Source organism: Calidris pugnax, unplaced genomic scaffold (assembly GCF_001431845.1).
Source record: "Calidris pugnax isolate Ruff unplaced genomic scaffold, ASM143184v1 scaffold188, whole genome shotgun sequence".
Lineage (NCBI taxonomy): Eukaryota > Metazoa > Chordata > Aves > Charadriiformes > Scolopacidae > Calidris > Calidris pugnax.
In genome coordinates, this window is record NW_015091257.1 from 38,229 (window position 1) to 54,174 (window position 15,946).

Here is a 15,946-nt window from a genome sequence, read left to right on the forward strand (position 1 = left end):
GCTAAATAAATTTCTTGTTATTTCACGTGATGGTAAACAGCCAAAGGATAGTTTGATTCCGTAAATTCTCCAATAAACCTTATTAGCATTCTGCTGCATGAGGTGTCCCTTGGGTTTGGTTTACGCCTCAAGGAGAGGGATTGTGTACTTGTGGATTCCATTGCAAACCTGTGGCTTTGGCCGCTGCCATCTGTAGATTATACTTGCAGAGCACACCTGGATTTCATAGGCTTGAGGCTGCTCATTTAATGCCCATCAGAAAACCATTTTGAAGTGGGAGGTGGCAGAGGAGGGGGAGCTGTGGGCTGCCCTGTCCTGGAAAAATCCTGCAGTCTCTGTAGCAGTTTGTATAACTTCCCATAAGAGACACACTTACTGCTAACCAACCATGGTCTGGTTCTCCGTGACCATCCATACTGACAACTTTTTTATAAAAAGAAATGGGGATTCGGCAAGGGGTTTGGTGGGGACTGGTGAGAGGAGGAACAGGCTCTATGCAGCTTTTAGTTAGAGGTGAAGCCTGCTTGAGGATAGAGCAGATGGATGCAGGGGATGAGGAGAACTGAAACACATCTCTGTTAACTGTTTTTGATAGGAGAGCATGGTGTGAAGAATTCTGGAGGTAGGGGTCTGATGGTCAGAGTAGGGAGGGGTGGAGGCAGGAGAAGGATGCAACAGGCTTCCATCCCAGGTGCTCCTGAGGAGCAGAGGCGTTTGGAGAAGGAAGTGGACACCAGAAGAGCACTGTGGGATGTGAATCTGATTGTGGTGGGGACTGCCATTCAAGTGTCCTGTGGGCTTTGGGGAATGCAGAATGTCCTGGTTGTTGCAAGCTTCTTGGCATCCAGAAGTTGTGAAGTTTGTGTTCGTACAGACGTAAATATCTGTTGTAATTACTATTATTTTTTCTTTTTTTTTTTCTCTCTTAATTGACTAGATAATGTGTGAGATGTTTTTCCCAGCCTTTGAAAATGTTCATGATAGTCTAACAGCACCTTTCTCTAGTCGAACATCCCATACAAGATTGAAACCTGCATTTCTGAGTAGCATAAACACACAGTCAGCTGCAGAAGATAGCTCTATTGCTGGGTCCTCAAAGGTAAAGTAAAAAGAATTCAACATAGAAATACCAAAAGTGACACAAGGATCTGTCTGATCTGTGTGACATTGTCTTTGTCTGCACTCACTTTTCATGGTAAGCCTGTTTTCTCCATTGCTGTTGGATCTCTTGTTGGGAGATACTTCCTCAGAAAAATGTGAGAATAAAACTATTAATTCAGAAAGCAATGTGATGCCTTCATGTGGGGGTTGCTTCTATTTGTGGGGTTTTTCTCCTCTTTGTGCTTTTTATGCACTCAGGAACGTAATTTCTGGAGAACGGGAGCAGTAGGGAGGGAAGTGTCCCTATTTCATGTAACTGGAGAGTGGCCTTCTTTAATATCGACCTTTCTCCCCTGCTGAGCTCATTGCAGGGACATTGATCTGTTGCTGATGTGTACAGCTAATAGGAAAAAAACACAGCAAAATAGTCTCATGCTGTATATAACTGTTCTTAATTTTTTTTAGGATACTGTGTTCAGGTTAACAAAAAACCCGTCCCAAGAATCTGATGTATTTAGAAGTACTGATTCTGCTGTTTCCCATCATGTTCTGGATCTCTATTTTGAAGACAACAAGAAGTCTTTGGGAGCTATTCTCTCCAGTTTACCGGGGGTTGGCTTGAAAAGAAAGCTGTCCAGTGACTTGAGGGATTTACAAAGCTTGGATGTCCCCAGTAAAATTCCTAAAAAAGGTTTGTGTTGTGGCTTAGAAAAGGGGTTTCTTTTGCACATAATTAAAAATGATAAACTACTTTTTTCCTTCTCCCTTTTTATAGGTGTAAATGAAACATTCCTTACAGGGACTGGAATATTATTTTATTAACTGATGTGTCTGTTTCTGCTGTAACAGCCTATTTACCTTATTCCAGAGCAGTTTCCATTAATTAATGAATACTGTATTTCTCTTTCAAATGGGCCATTTCCAGTGTATAGTCCACTAACAGTTTAGTCATTGTGTTGCTGGTGCTGTTTCCATTTTCCAGGTCTCAGAGGTATAGCTGAACTTCATTGTCCTTCTATATGAAGGAAAGATGCAGTAAGCCTGGGTACTAATCTTTAGCTGGCACTAGAAAAGGTCACATGGAAAATTTCATGTAAAAGTTGCAAGCAAACAAAGAAGCCTTTTGAAGGGTAATAAGCCCCCTCCCCCCCCCCAGTTTTCTGTCACTTGATAGCTGTGCTTACAATTCCTATGCTTCTCAAGCTTCTAACAAAGCCCTCCGAAGTGTTTTTAGTACCCTGGGGTAAAAATGCTGAAGGCAATATATTACAATGAGTAGTAAAATAATTGGTTTTAAAATGCTGCTATATTAGTGTGCGTTTTTTTTTCCCTTAAAAGAAAAAAAATCTGGGGATGCCTTCTTGACAAATCTGACTTCTGCCTTGAAGTGCTAAAGCCTTCTTGTCCTACTGTCTTGTCTGCCACCTCTGCAAATAATCAATGTACGGCCGGTTTCTGATCACGTTGCTGTGAAGGGAAAAAACCTGTACTTTCTGTGAACTGCAAACTCAATAAATTGTGAAATCTGACCCACCTGTATCTTCACAGCAAAGGCCAGAGATTGTGTTTTACCCATAACCATTAATTTGTGGTCTGTGCTAGATCCCGGTGCCATGTTACTATTTGCAGAATTAACACAGTTAGGTTTCTGGCTATTACTAAATGCTAATACGGGAGATGTAGGTTAAAGATAAGGCTGTTTTCCTTTGTAGGCCACACACCACCGGCGCCCTCTCCCCCTATCCTATCTGCTCAAGATAAACCAGATGCTGAGCATAAGTTATCCTTTAACAACACATCCTAGATCTTTTTTTTTTCTTTTTTTTTTTTAATGGTCAAGAGCGTAGGATGTAGAGGCAACATTCATGGCTCTGTTGGAACTCAGCACTGAGCAACAAAGATGCAGATTGTAAAAGAAATGGCATAATCTGTTTGTATAAATGTCATCAGAAGCAGGCGCTGATAGCTCTTGAGTTTAAATGCTGCTGTGGTCAAGTTTGAAGCCCATACCCTTTCAGTGTATTAACTACAGGGATACGTACCACCCCCAAAAAAGCAGGGTGGGCAGAATTTTAAGTGAAGTGTTTTGTCTCCGTGTTTGCAGAGCCCTGAGCTAGTGAAATCAGTATTAGCTAATGTACCTCCAGTAGTCCTTAAACTTTAAGCTGTCTGAACCATGGGATTTCCACAGCAGCCTAGTCTAGAAGAATGTAAGCTTTTTTTATACTTGTTAAAAAAATTGCCCCTGCTGAGAAATCTATAATAAACACTGCTGAAATAGTTCGACTGTGTGTAAACAAATTAAATTCTGGACTTAATGTACTTTGAAACATCTGGCCTGGCTGATGTGGGAGTGGTGATGGTGGTGGGAAAGCAATAGCAGAATGTTTTAAAAACTAGACTTTTTAAAAAAAACCAGCCTTTTTTGGAGAAGCAAATCATGGGTATTCAGATCTAAACTGCTTTCTGTGGCCACAGACATCATCCTCTGCTTCCCAAAAGATTTCCTGCCAGAAAGTCTAAAACTTAGATGGAAATTATGTTTGTTTGGAACAAAACTTAAAAAAAGAAAAGAGAGAAATTAGGTTCTTTGTGGAAGAACAATTTAAACAGCATGTGAAATTGCAGTAATACTTGAATATTTACTGTAATCGTTTTCTTGCCTGCTTAGATGCAGATGTTTTACCTGAAAACACCGCTGTCACTTCAGGTGAAATACCAACAACCCTGGTGGATGCGTCGGACTTTGAGTGTTCCCTCTGCATGAGGTACGACTGCATTGACCTGGGATTGAGATCAGAAAGCCTTTCTAGCTTCTGTAAAGTTTTCATGGTGTCAGAAAGGGAAACCTGCCAGAGAGTGTCTCTGTTCCACTTACCTGAACCTTGCATCTGGTGAATCTTCACAGATGTGGTTTTCTCCATTATGCATAGTTTTCTCCATTGTTTACTACTTCTAAAAATGAAACATTTTTAATATCCTTGGATAAAACTGTCACCTGTGATTTATAAAAAGCTGGAAGGGAAGAGGTGGCTGGATCTTGTCACTTCTTTCCACACTTTGGGAATCTGCATTGTTTAAGTTGGCAGTTTAGCTTTTTTGTTCTGTGTTTTCGTGTTCAGGTTGTTCTATGAACCTGTTACCACTCCCTGTGGACACACCTTTTGCCTCAAATGCCTTGAGCGTTGCCTTGACCACAATCCGCATTGCCCGCTCTGCAAAGAAAAGCTGTCAGAAGTAAGTATGTCCTTGCTCTAATTAACAAAAAAAATAAGAAGCTGTGTTCTTCTGAAAGCACATATGTGGGGATTTTCTGTGCTCTGCTCACAGTCCAGAACAATACAGTAGTACCCACAGCAACAAGCTGTGCAGAGACCCTGTTTGCTCCAGAATATATTTTGTCATTCCTTGGAAGACACATGTGGTTTACTGGTGCTGAAAGGAATTGGGTATTCCAGCATCACATCAGGCTCATGCTTGGGGAGTCCCAACCATAGCCCTATTCCTGCCATCTCTCCAGTCTCTATCTCTGTCTGTGGTGAATGAGGAATGGTTGCTTCTCGGCCAAAACTTCTGCTCCAGCAGTCATAACACGTATTGTAGGTGGAGTACTTTTTGAGGAGCAGTAACCTGGCAGCTCTAGGTGAAAATAATATATGTATCTTTCACAAAAGCAAGGAGGGTCTGCCTTTTCTTGGAGGTGGTACAACTTCTGCCAAAAAAAGGACACTGGATTATAGTTAAATGGGCACTAGAGTGAACCTTGTGGAAGTTTTGATACCTGAAGGCTGGAAAGGAGGAGGAATCAGTAAAATCCCAAAATAACTTAACTCTTTGGCCCTTAGGAAAGGGGATGGGTTGGGAGGAAGAGATATTCCCTGACTTCACATTATCAGACATAAGAGTTGACTCTTCCTTGCAGTTTCTGGCAAGCAGAACGTACAAGAAGACCGTCCTCACAGAAGAACTGATAGTCCGTTACTTGCCAGAGGAACTATCTGAAAGGAAGAAAGTTTATGAGGAAGAAATGAAAGAATTGTCAAAGTAGGCTCTAATTTTACTACTGACAGCTGCTACAAAAAAGTATTTTTAATCTGAATTAATTGAAGAAGCTTCATTTGCTTATGAAAACGCACAAAATTAATGAATTTGTAAATGAACCTGACAGATGTTTTGTATTTTTGACATGTTTGTTGCAGATAAACAAGAAACAATATGCTTGGATGGTAGAGAGGCACAACAGTATTCTTAAAGATAATTGCTTTTTCCTCTGAAACAATATAATAGCTTTAAAACCTATAATGGAGGTTTTCTGGGAGTAGAAGTCCAATTATAAATGGGTTATACTTCGGGTCAGGAGAAGTTCAAGGGTTCAGTATTGCCAGGGACTTGTGGATCTTATGCTACAACTCAGCTAAAAAGAAAAATAAAACATGCAATTAGGACTGAAAAAATAATAGAGTTAGTGGGCTTCTTCAAAATTAAAGGGCTTTACTGAGATTGGGGATATTCTACCAGCTTGTTTTGAACGTGGTTAGTTCTTAGGTACTTTATTACTATAAAAAGTTATCACCAAAATCTTACTACTTGGATCTAGGTATTGATAAGCACACATTTGGGAAATTGGCTATTGTTTCCTGACTCTTCCTCCATGAAAGTAGATTAGAGGGGTTGTTTCTTTAATGTACTAGCAGAAAGAGTCCTGAAGTATGTTTGTCTTGTAAAAATGACAAACTTTGACCAGATGCATGTTTACAAAGAATGAGCCTAAAGAAACCACCGGAGTCAGTGTCGTATTGAGGGTTTATGCTGAATATAGCAGTACCCACAAAAAAGCTGATTTTTTTTCTTTTTTTTAACAATTATCTTACAGTTTGAATAAAGATGTTCCCATCTTCGTATGTACCATGGCCTTCCCTACCATCCCTTGCCCACTCCATGTCTTTGAACCTCGTTATCGTCTAATGATAAGAAGATGCATGGAAACTGGTACCAAGCAGTTTGGCATGTGCTTAGCTGACGATTTGAAAGGGTAAGGAGATGAGCTGAGACTGTCCTGTTGTTGCAGAGGCTGTTGAGATGCTGATGGAGTACTGCACTGCAATATACTTGTCTCCCCAAACCACTGTGGTTCCTTCCAGTCCTGTATGAACCAATCCAGAAGTGGCTGGCTTTTTAGTTTCATGTATTAAACATTCCTTTTGACACAAAGATGTAATTTTTATTGCTCCCCTGTTGGATGGATAGCAAGAACACAACTCATCTTGCTACTACAGCTACAAAAATAGCATTTAATTGTCTGTGGGGTTGGAAAGCTTTCTAGCCTGTTTGTTCTAGTGAAAGCTGACTGTTTGGATGAGGTAGCTCCTCTGTCTGCTCAGTTTTAAAAAAACAAAAATGATATTAAAAAAAATATATATCCAAACCTCGCATAGTTTTCCTGCATAGGTGGTATCATTTGAATGAGACAAAGTAGACCATTGGCTGAGAAGCCTGTTCTGCTGCTGAACGTTGAATTTTGATGTTTGTCTTTAGTGCTGTGTTGCAATGTCCAAACTATCTGCAGTAAGTTACGTTGTCTTTCTATATGATCTTACCTTTAATTAATTTTTGTGAATTCTGACACTGATATGTTTCCAGCTCCCTATGTGGAGGCTGAATACTAATCATTAGATGAAAACTTGCAGGTTTTTAAGTCCTTTATAGATAATAGCTGTTTTGAGTGAAGGGGTGAGAAGATGCTTGTGAAAAAAAATAATGAGGTGGTCCTAAGAAAGGTCTGCCTTACAAGATGTAATAGTGATAGACTTCAGGAGATGTATTGTAGCGATGCAAACCATAGACTGGATGACCAGTGTGGGAATTCTTAAGAACACGTTAGATAGGCAGTCTCAGGAGCAGCATTTTTGTAGGTTATCATCACTGGAGCTGAGAGGAGGACACTTATAGTGGGACTAGGTAGCCTTTCCTTCTCCAGTTCGGGGATTTTTTTCTCTCCCAGGCTGGATGGTAAGGTGGCAATAAGAAAACAGGAGACACTACAGCTTCCAGTCGGCTCTGGCCTCATACCATTTGGCTTGGTGTCAGTGCTGCACTCAGTGGAGTTCAGGCTCCAACAGCACCTGATGCTACATAGTCTCTTCCAGGCTTGTAACCAATTTTCTGGAAGCAAATACTTGTAAGAGCAAGGACGAAATGACCCTAGGACTCCAGTGATAATTCCCCTTACGTATGTGAAGGCTTGTGGAAGAGATAAACTTCTTTGTAGTCAGATCTATTGCAGAGGGCCAACGGTTTGCAATCCCAAAACCACAGGAACTGATTTATTAAATAGTGTCATAAAGGGTATTTTAAAATGCAACCAGCGCAGTTGTATTTTATGTCTTGTCTGTTTTGAATACTGAAATAATTAAGCTTTTTAAGCATGGTAACTTCTACTTAAATCAGACGCTGAAGCACAGGAAGCCTTCATCTGTAGACACCTGACAGGCTGTTGTAGCTTCTTACTCAAGTAAAGAAGTTCTTTTGTTTATTCAAAATTGTGAAATCAACTGGGAATAGAAAAAGTGGAGGAACTTGTTTTGCCTCGTATACTAAGACATGGATACAGAAGGCTGAGATTCATACCTCCCTTGAGAAACACAGCGACAAGACATGTTCAGTTCATCACCTTGCTCTGTTTTATTTCTCTGCTTTAAATTAAAACCACCAGAAGAATAGTTTATAAACATCTAACGTGTCAGTACATTTTATACCCCTCTCTAGGTGCTTTCTTGTCTCTCTTTGATCAAAGTAACTTTCTATCCAAAAGTAACTTCTCAAAGAATGACAAAAAGCCCCCCATCACTTATATGTTAATTTCTAAACTTGATATTAATGTCACTAAAATCCTTAATTTAAAAAATGGTTATGTAGCTGTTTTAATATTGCTAAAATAAGGTAGCTTGTAACCCCATTGTAGAGCACCAGGGTTTAGCTGTATGCAGCTGTACTCTTCTTGCTCTTTGTCAGTTTGTTTTGTTCGATGGTTGGGAGAGAACAGTTGTTCACAGTGGTCAGCTCTTTATTTTTCACCTCCCAAACCCATGATTTCTGGTAGAGTAGAAGCAGGACTCATTTTCCCCCAGTGTTGCTGTTTCTTCATCACACTGATGTAAGAAATGGCCCAGCCCTGGTCAAAGAAGCATTTCCCCGACGAAACGTTTATCAGACCCTGCAGAGATTTGGTATCTTGAGGTGAGACTAGATGTACTGCATTCTCCTGGTTAGCAGTAGGCTGAGGTACAGAGCTGCAAATGCTGGCAGGTGAACACATCGTGGTGAAGAGTCATTGTGCAATCAGCCTGCCTAGTGAACTCACTTCTGCACAAATGTAGAATAGGTAAGCCTGATAATGTTAAAATCTGTTGCCTGCTTGTTTCCAGGACATGATTAAACCCTGTAGCTACTTCAAATATAACAGATACAAATGTATTTTTGTAATTTTTTTTTGTTGAGTTTTTTTTTTTAAACTTAAAGGATACAAGTGCAAGAAAAATCTTGCTATATAGAAGCCTTTTTCCTTCTAAAGCCTATAATCCTCTGCTTACACCTTGGAGCAGGGGGATAACTCTCCCAGCCTGGTGTTTGTTGCTCAGTTTCTTGGCTTATGGTATCTTTACCCATCTTGTTTTCTTTGCAAACCAGGGGAATTTGCCACCAGCAGCTGGCAACTCAGCATGAAACATGCTCCATTTAGTTTCTTGTCCCTTTCCCTCCCTCTCCCTCCCCTCCCCCCCAATAATAATAATAAAAAAAAAAGAACTCTGAAATTGCTGCTGCCCTGGACCTCTGAGGGAAGGCAGAAAGGGTGGGGGTTGTGTGGCTTATGTGAATAAGCAGAAATGTATTGTCACCAAAGCAGGATCCTCTTTCAAATAAAAAGTGGTGAATTAGGCCCAGTATTTGTCCTGATGTGTATAAACACTTGTTGATGACTTCCACTTTTATGCCCTTCTGTCATTTCAGATTTGCAGATCATGGCTGTATATTAGAGATCAGGGACGTAAAGTTTTTTCCTGATGGGCGCTCAGTTGTTGATACAGTTGGTGTCCGTCGTTTTAGGGTCTTAAGCCATGGCCAGCGAGATGGATATAACACAGCAAACATCGAGTATCTTGAAGATAAAAAGGTGATCTATGGTGCAAAGTTATTCATACCCATGTATTGCTGGATTCACTTAAATAGCCTTTCCTTGTTGCATTTCAAGCTAGCTGTGCCTTATTTTTAAACCAATATCATTATAAATACTGAAGCTCTATTTTGAAAACCATGGAACAAACTTTCTCTCTTCCTTCCATTTCTTCTTTTCTGCCCTTATAATTATCTCTGCTTGAAGTGTTGCACTCCCTTCATGGATCTCAAAGTAGCTTCTGAGACTCAGGTGCTGAGGTCTGTCATGTATAGGTGAGGGTAATGTTTTAAAACTGGTACAGACTTGAAACCCTTCTAGGAACACATGCCCCTGTTGTTGGAGAATTGATTGTTCTCTTCTTACACTGAACAGACAGTTGGCAGACTTCATACGACCTCCAAACTCTGGTTTACAGAACAGATCCTCAAACAAATGTTGGAGTCCACTCTTAAAATGAGATACAGTGACGTAGTTACCCATACCTGTACTAGCATCCGTCAGAGCTGGCTGAGAGCAGAGAAATGCAGAGAGGGGAGTAGTTTTTAAATGCAAATCCTCATATAAATCCTTTGTCAGGTGATGGGTGTTGGCCAAAGGGTGGATTTTTGGTCATGCTTAGTGATGACTTCCTGGATCATCTTCAGAGCATGTCTATAAAACCCTGATCCCTCTTAACATTGAGTGCCAATTGATGAAGTTCAGTCTGGTCATAGAGCTCTTCAGCGTGCTCTCGTAGTTGGAAGTGCAAGTCTGTAAAGTCTTAGTAGGGCTTTTCTAACCTGTGCAGGACAATGCAGTTCTCCAGGCGCAGCGAAGGCAGATCGTATAGGGGTGCCTTCCCCTTGGAAAGGTTGGAGCAGGCAGTCTGCTTAGAGTGAGGGCTCTGATGTTTTTAAATCCCCAGTGAGGGTGGTGGAATGGATGTCCAGTGTTTGTAGATGTTGCCAGAGACCCACCTCTTAATAATTAGGGTGAGATTTACCTTGTCTCACTTAAGAGGCTGATGTCTGTCTGTGTTCAGCGCCCTACATTCATGTGGTGTCTGATAGTGAGAAATCTCAGTCCAAAGCTATTTTATCTGCTCTGTCTTAGATACCTACCTTAGGATGAGATTAATTGCCCTCTAAAGTGTTTCTCCTCAACGGTGAAGGGCACCCAGAGCAGCAGGCTCAGATGTGCATCTGAATAGAACAGATGAATCACACCATTGGCATGTACAGATTAGAGGAAAAAAAAGCTCCAACATCATCCCCAAACCAACCAACCAAAAACCCACACGAATTTGTAGTGGGTTTTGCTTATGCTCTTTTCTTTTTCCTAATGGCTAACAGTCGGGCCTGTGTAACTAAAGCACTCCTTGCCTCAGTGAGGGTCTTTTTTTTTATGGCCATTCCTGGTATTGGGAAAGATCTGCTTTCCCTGCTTCCTGCCTGCTCAGGTGTCTGCCGCTTCCTTCTCCTCCTTGGCTGTCCCACCATGGCCTTTATGCTTCTATAAAATGCCGCTGATCTCTAAATGCCATAGACCCCCTGTCTCTGTGCTTAGTGGCAGTAGTGTTTCGTTTATTTTGCCAGACGATACACCAATGTGACAGGGACTCAAGGTTGTGGGTTTGAAATGATTAATACGATGTCCCAGGATTAGAGGGCAGATTCTTCTGTTGTGCCATAGGAATGGATATTAACAAGGCAGCAACTGCTCCAAGCAATGTCACTTCAGAACACCTAGGGGAGGGTAAAAAGACTCCAGCATCACAGGTTTGAAATCTGAGACTTGGGTACAGTTTGTTTAGATAAGGACATTGAACAGCTGTAGTCACTGCATTAATTTGCTTCGCTTGCTTCTGGGGAAGCACATGGATTCCACGGTATCCAACCTGTTTTGTTCCATCTCCTTTCTTTTAACAATAAGGTTGAAGGACCAGAATATGAAGAACTTGTCCGCCTTCATGATTCAGTTTATGATCAAGCCGTTGCCTGGTTTACTTCGCTTAAAGACAATATGAAAGTGCAGATTCTCAATCATTTTGGGTCCATGCCAGGAAAAGAACCAGAGCCACAGGTAATTAAACTTTCCTAATTACGCAGCCCTATTCTGTAGAGAGTTTTTGCTGTGGTTTCTAAGCCCTTGCTTACCCAATTTTGTCTATTAGCATGAAGCTTGGAAAGCAATCAGTGGAAAACAATGTATCAATGTAAGTTGATATCTGAAGGTATTAGTCTTAATGGTGTATATAGACAAGGAGAGCACCTGAAATTAGGCATTTAGTTGCTGCTTCAACTGTTTCGTGTTGTCATTCTTAGCAAATAGAAGGTGGGAAGGAAGGTGGTCTTCATGGGGCAGTGCCACTGAATACATGATTGCATGTGTTTCCATCCTTTTGCAGAGCAACCCCAGTGGTCCTGCCTGGTACTGGTGGCTCTTGGCAGTGTTGCCTCTGGAAAACAGAGCTCAGCTGGCTATATTGGCTATGACCTCCCTCAAAGATCGTCTTATCGCCATCAGACGCGTATTGATATTCGTGACTCGCAAAAGACCCAGATAACATGGACTTTGATTGTGAGTGGGCACTGAAAACATCTCACGACAGGTTGTTCTGGGGGAGGGCAAAGGGGAAGGGGTTGTTTTTTGATTCATTTTTTTTTAAAGATTCCTTCAAAAAGGAACAGCCCTTTCTGACTGCATCCAGCATCCATCGATTGCATCGGTTTGTTATCCTGGGTATTCACCAAACCTTGCACTCTCTCCTGTTGTCCTGGTGAAATCTGAGCCTCTACAAAGCTGTGCTGCAGTTAGAGTGTAGCTGATAGATGTGGATAATTGCTTCAAAGTACTATGATAGAGTTTCTAGCCTGCAAGAGAGTTAAGTACTAGAGTAGCACCATTGGCCTGCATGTGATTTGGATTTCCGCTTGGTAGGAAAAGGAAACTGGACAGAGGGTTGAAGAGGTGTTTCCTAGACTTTCTTGAAGGTAGTGAACAGAAGAGGAGTTACGTTGCCCGGCAGAAGTATGCGTGAAGACTGTAACCAACAGTGAGTTGGTAGGTGGTCTGTCATACACCCACATCTCTCTCTCTTCAGCAAATAGCGGTCTGTGAGGAAAAAAAACTTAAGCCGTTTGTGGTCAAGGCATCTGAGGATGTTTATCTGAAAGAATAATAGCTACTGAATAAGTACACTATTTAGTAGCCTTGGGTAATCCCTCCTGTTGTGATTTATGTGTCGTAGCGGATTGACTATGTACAAAAGTTTGAAAAGGTGTGCTTTGGTTTATTTCAAAAATCAAAGCAATCCTAGCTGGTCTTATTGCTAAATTCAAATCCAACCAGCTCCCTAAAGTATGATAAACTCTGCTGTGAAATAATCCTTTCACCCCAAGTAAGAGGGAGGCGTGCTGCAGTTTGCCCCGAATGCCAGTTCTGCACATGGGACGGGCAAGGATGAAATGTGGGGAGGTTTCCATCTCCCTCCCGCCTGCGGCGTCACGCCGACCTCCCGTTACATTGGAGTGATCTCTACTGAACGTGTTGCAAACCGAAAGTATTGTAGTTTAGTACCAGTTGCTGTATGTGATGGAAATCAGTCCACACTAACACCGTGAAAGGAGGCACAAACCGAACCTTTAAAGGCAAGTCTCAATGCAAGCTTAAGTCAGGTGTTAACCTTCATTTGTCTTTTTGATTTTTTTTTTTAATGTATTTTTTTGTTAATATCTAACTTGGATAGCTGTTAGATTGATCGCTTGTGAGTCAAATGATCAACATTTGCTCAACTGCCAATGAAAAAACTAACAGTGTTACCATTTCAATTGGCATAGTTTCTTATAAGTAGAACTAATACTACCAACACGGGGAAAAAAAATCCAACAGTTGACTTGAATCTCCATGTGCTGCAAGTGTAACAAGACCAAGGTAAAGACTTGTTCATGTGCAGAAGTCTGGTAAGAAGAAATGGCTGTTTACCTAAATGGTCAAAGTGCCTGGTTTCTTTTTTAGTTCTTTTGTCCTTATTTGTCAATGAAGATGTATTTAAACTTTTTTCTTATTTTTTTTTCAATTTGCACATGAGTTCTGGAAGAAGACTGCATTAAAATGCAGCGGCTAAGATATATTACCTGCTCTCTTTGGGTATTGTAGTCATAACCTGTGTGGTCTGGGAAACAAAAATACAGTTTTTTTTCCTTTCAGCAAATGGCTACCACAAATGGTTTCTGTAACATACCCTGAATGTACTGTAACTGCCTCTACCTTGAACACGCCTTTTCTATTTAAATAGTTTGTAAGTATATTCTCTGAATTGTGAAGTGTGTAACTTACACCCAATGACATCATAACCTCTACAGTAGCCTTCTGCAAGTTCTGCTACCATCACCAAAATACTCAGAATTCAAGTTGAATGCATTTCCTCCAGGATTTGAAGATGGTGAAGAGGAAGTTACTAAAGTATAGAGGAATTGTTCTTTGTGTGGGGGAGGAAATGCCAGAAGTCAGTAGTAGGTCTTCAGCCCGCTGTCGGCTGAGCTACCCAAAGGTGGTTTTGCAAACTCAATTCTCAGACCAGAAGATGGGCTCTGTTTGATCGCGCAATCCTTTCTGTTCACCTTCCTGTTCTTCCCACCCCTTTCCATGCTGTGTGTTTCTTCTAGACTCACTCATCTTGATCCTTCATGTGTCTGGCCTAGTTATGAGTATTACTAGTTTAGCTGCGAGGGGACATCGATGGTATTTGTATATTGCTCGTCCCTGATCTTACATGTGCTTAATTTTACATAGGAGTGCGTTTAAGAAAAAAAAAAAAGATAAATATCAAGGTGCTAGTTAGTGTCTTCTTGGCTTTGCCTCAGTAACTAATGTGAATATTCTTTGCGAAAGTGATTTTTCAAGATATCTACTTTTGAGGTACTTCTGAGAGGAAACCCTACAGAACAAGAGAGAGTTTGTTTACTGCTGTTCTGTAACGTGTAGACACATTTTACATGGAAAGTGACATTACTGTGTTCATGAAGGCCTGCATAATTAATGGAATGATAGTTATCGAACAGAAAGCTGAACTGTAGAGGGATTTTTTTTTAGTTGAGGTTTAAAGCGGTTTGTGAATATTTCAGTGACTGATGTTTTGGATAAATGATAACAACACGGGAATTGTCTGTGCGTGGATGCAAATAATTGTATTAGCAGCCCAAAGCTGACATTTCTTCCAAAACATTGAATGCTGATAAAATAGCAAAGCTTTAATAAATAAAATAATAATAAAAAAAAAATCACCACTGCCCTATGGTACTTGCTTTCTAAAGGAAAGTACCAATGTCATTGTTACCAAATTATCTCTGCCATATAATCTCTACAGCATCCAGTAGTACCTCATGGGAAAAGCTAGCTATCTCATTTCTCTCTGGAGGAAATGTCCACATTCCGGCCAATCTACCCTTAGGTGTAACTTGTCGCCAAGGTACATGTGGAAACGTTGGAGCTGAGCTCCTGGAAGAGATAGACAGGATTCGTTGCCTTTCTAGCTCATTACACTTTTCTTGCTTGCTGTCCAAGCAAGGATGCTGGGATATATGATGAGTCTTTTCACTGTGGTGAATGTGGCCCTTCTTTATACATCATAAAGAGGCCAAAAAAAAAAAAAAATCCCTCTACCTCTACACCTATTGTTCACCTGTAAAGCTTCAAGCTGCAAAATGATATATATATTTTAACCTTTTTTTGTCTTTCAGAAGCATACTAATTGTTTGCCACTGAGGCCTTTTATCTACTGTATTTTAATATGTTCATTTGATAGTCATCGAGATCTCTTTGTACTTCTAACCTGTAGATCTTGTCATGTTTCTTACTGCTCCTTTTTCCTCTTTCTCCAGTCCACTTTTAAATTGATAAATAGAAAGCTGTACACTCTCTATTCCTATTACATTTTACACTAGTGGAACTGGTATTTTGGTAGCGCCTTAATTTTGCAGTTGTGAAATGATTGTATCAACTCTTATCTGGGGCTTCTGACCAGATTTAAACGAGTATGTTTAATGTAGATAAACTTGAAACCATTTTTTACTGTTTTAAGCTAGTTACGAAATGGAGTGTGTACATATGTATAAATATAAATTATTAATCTGCACCTTTTTTGTATCTAGTAAATACAGAAGTTCATGTTCTAACCACATTTGGCCCTTCTTGTTGCATAAGCAAAGCCAAAACTTTTTTTAAAAATTGCAATGTTCATTTCATGTATATTTGCAATATTCATGGGAAATGTATTTAATTTATGTGATATTTGGAATAAAACCGATTGAATTTATAGAGAGCGTGAGTTTATGGCGAAGCTTTATCGCCCTGTGAGGGCTGAGAGCTCAAGCTGCTGTAAATACAGTCTGAACAGAAACGAGCTGCTGATGTGCTGCTGTCAGAAGCGGGGGGACACTTTGATTTCTCCCACAGGAGCCCAAGGACTGAGAATTGGCCTCATGTGGTTTTAAAGAAGGACCCAGAATCATGTTTGATGGTTGGGCTTTTGCGTGGCAAAAGGATGCAGCACGGTGGGGTTTGCTGGGGACCTGGGACAGCCTGCAGCGCTGAGTCCTAAAGGGGAGCAGGTCTCCAGAACCTGATAGAGGTAAGGAGCCCTCAGCAGAGGTGGGATGGGGGAGATGGAACCCTTAATTTTCCCAGGAGTGG

At 40.8% G+C, this 15,946-nt stretch overlaps 1 protein-coding gene across 4 annotated transcripts in view; it reads left to right on the forward strand.

Moving 5' to 3' along the window:
• Positions 1 to 15,726, forward strand: part of LONRF2 (LON peptidase N-terminal domain and ring finger 2) — a 36,339-nt gene extending 20,613 nt beyond the window's left edge. Inside the window, exons 4-13 of one of the 4 annotated variants that reach the window (XM_014960326.1) lie at positions 938 to 1,099; positions 1,567 to 1,792; positions 3,773 to 3,869; positions 4,224 to 4,338; positions 5,024 to 5,145; positions 5,975 to 6,133; positions 9,109 to 9,271; positions 11,186 to 11,335; positions 11,661 to 11,833; positions 15,710 to 15,726. In XM_014960326.1, coding sequence (XP_014815812.1) covers positions 938 to 1,099; positions 1,567 to 1,792; positions 3,773 to 3,869; positions 4,224 to 4,338; positions 5,024 to 5,145; positions 5,975 to 6,133; positions 9,109 to 9,271; positions 11,186 to 11,335; positions 11,661 to 11,819 — 1,353 coding nt within the window. In that variant the 3' untranslated portion in view covers positions 11,820 to 11,833; positions 15,710 to 15,726. Of the gene's footprint in view, positions 1 to 937; positions 1,100 to 1,566; positions 1,793 to 3,772; positions 3,870 to 4,223; positions 4,339 to 5,023; positions 5,146 to 5,974; positions 6,134 to 9,108; positions 9,272 to 11,185; positions 11,336 to 11,660; positions 15,570 to 15,709 lie in introns of those variants that run through there. The other 3 variants (XM_014960324.1, XM_014960325.1, XM_014960323.1) reach the window with 3 other exon arrangements.
• Positions 15,727 to 15,946: the final 220 nt, after the last annotated feature.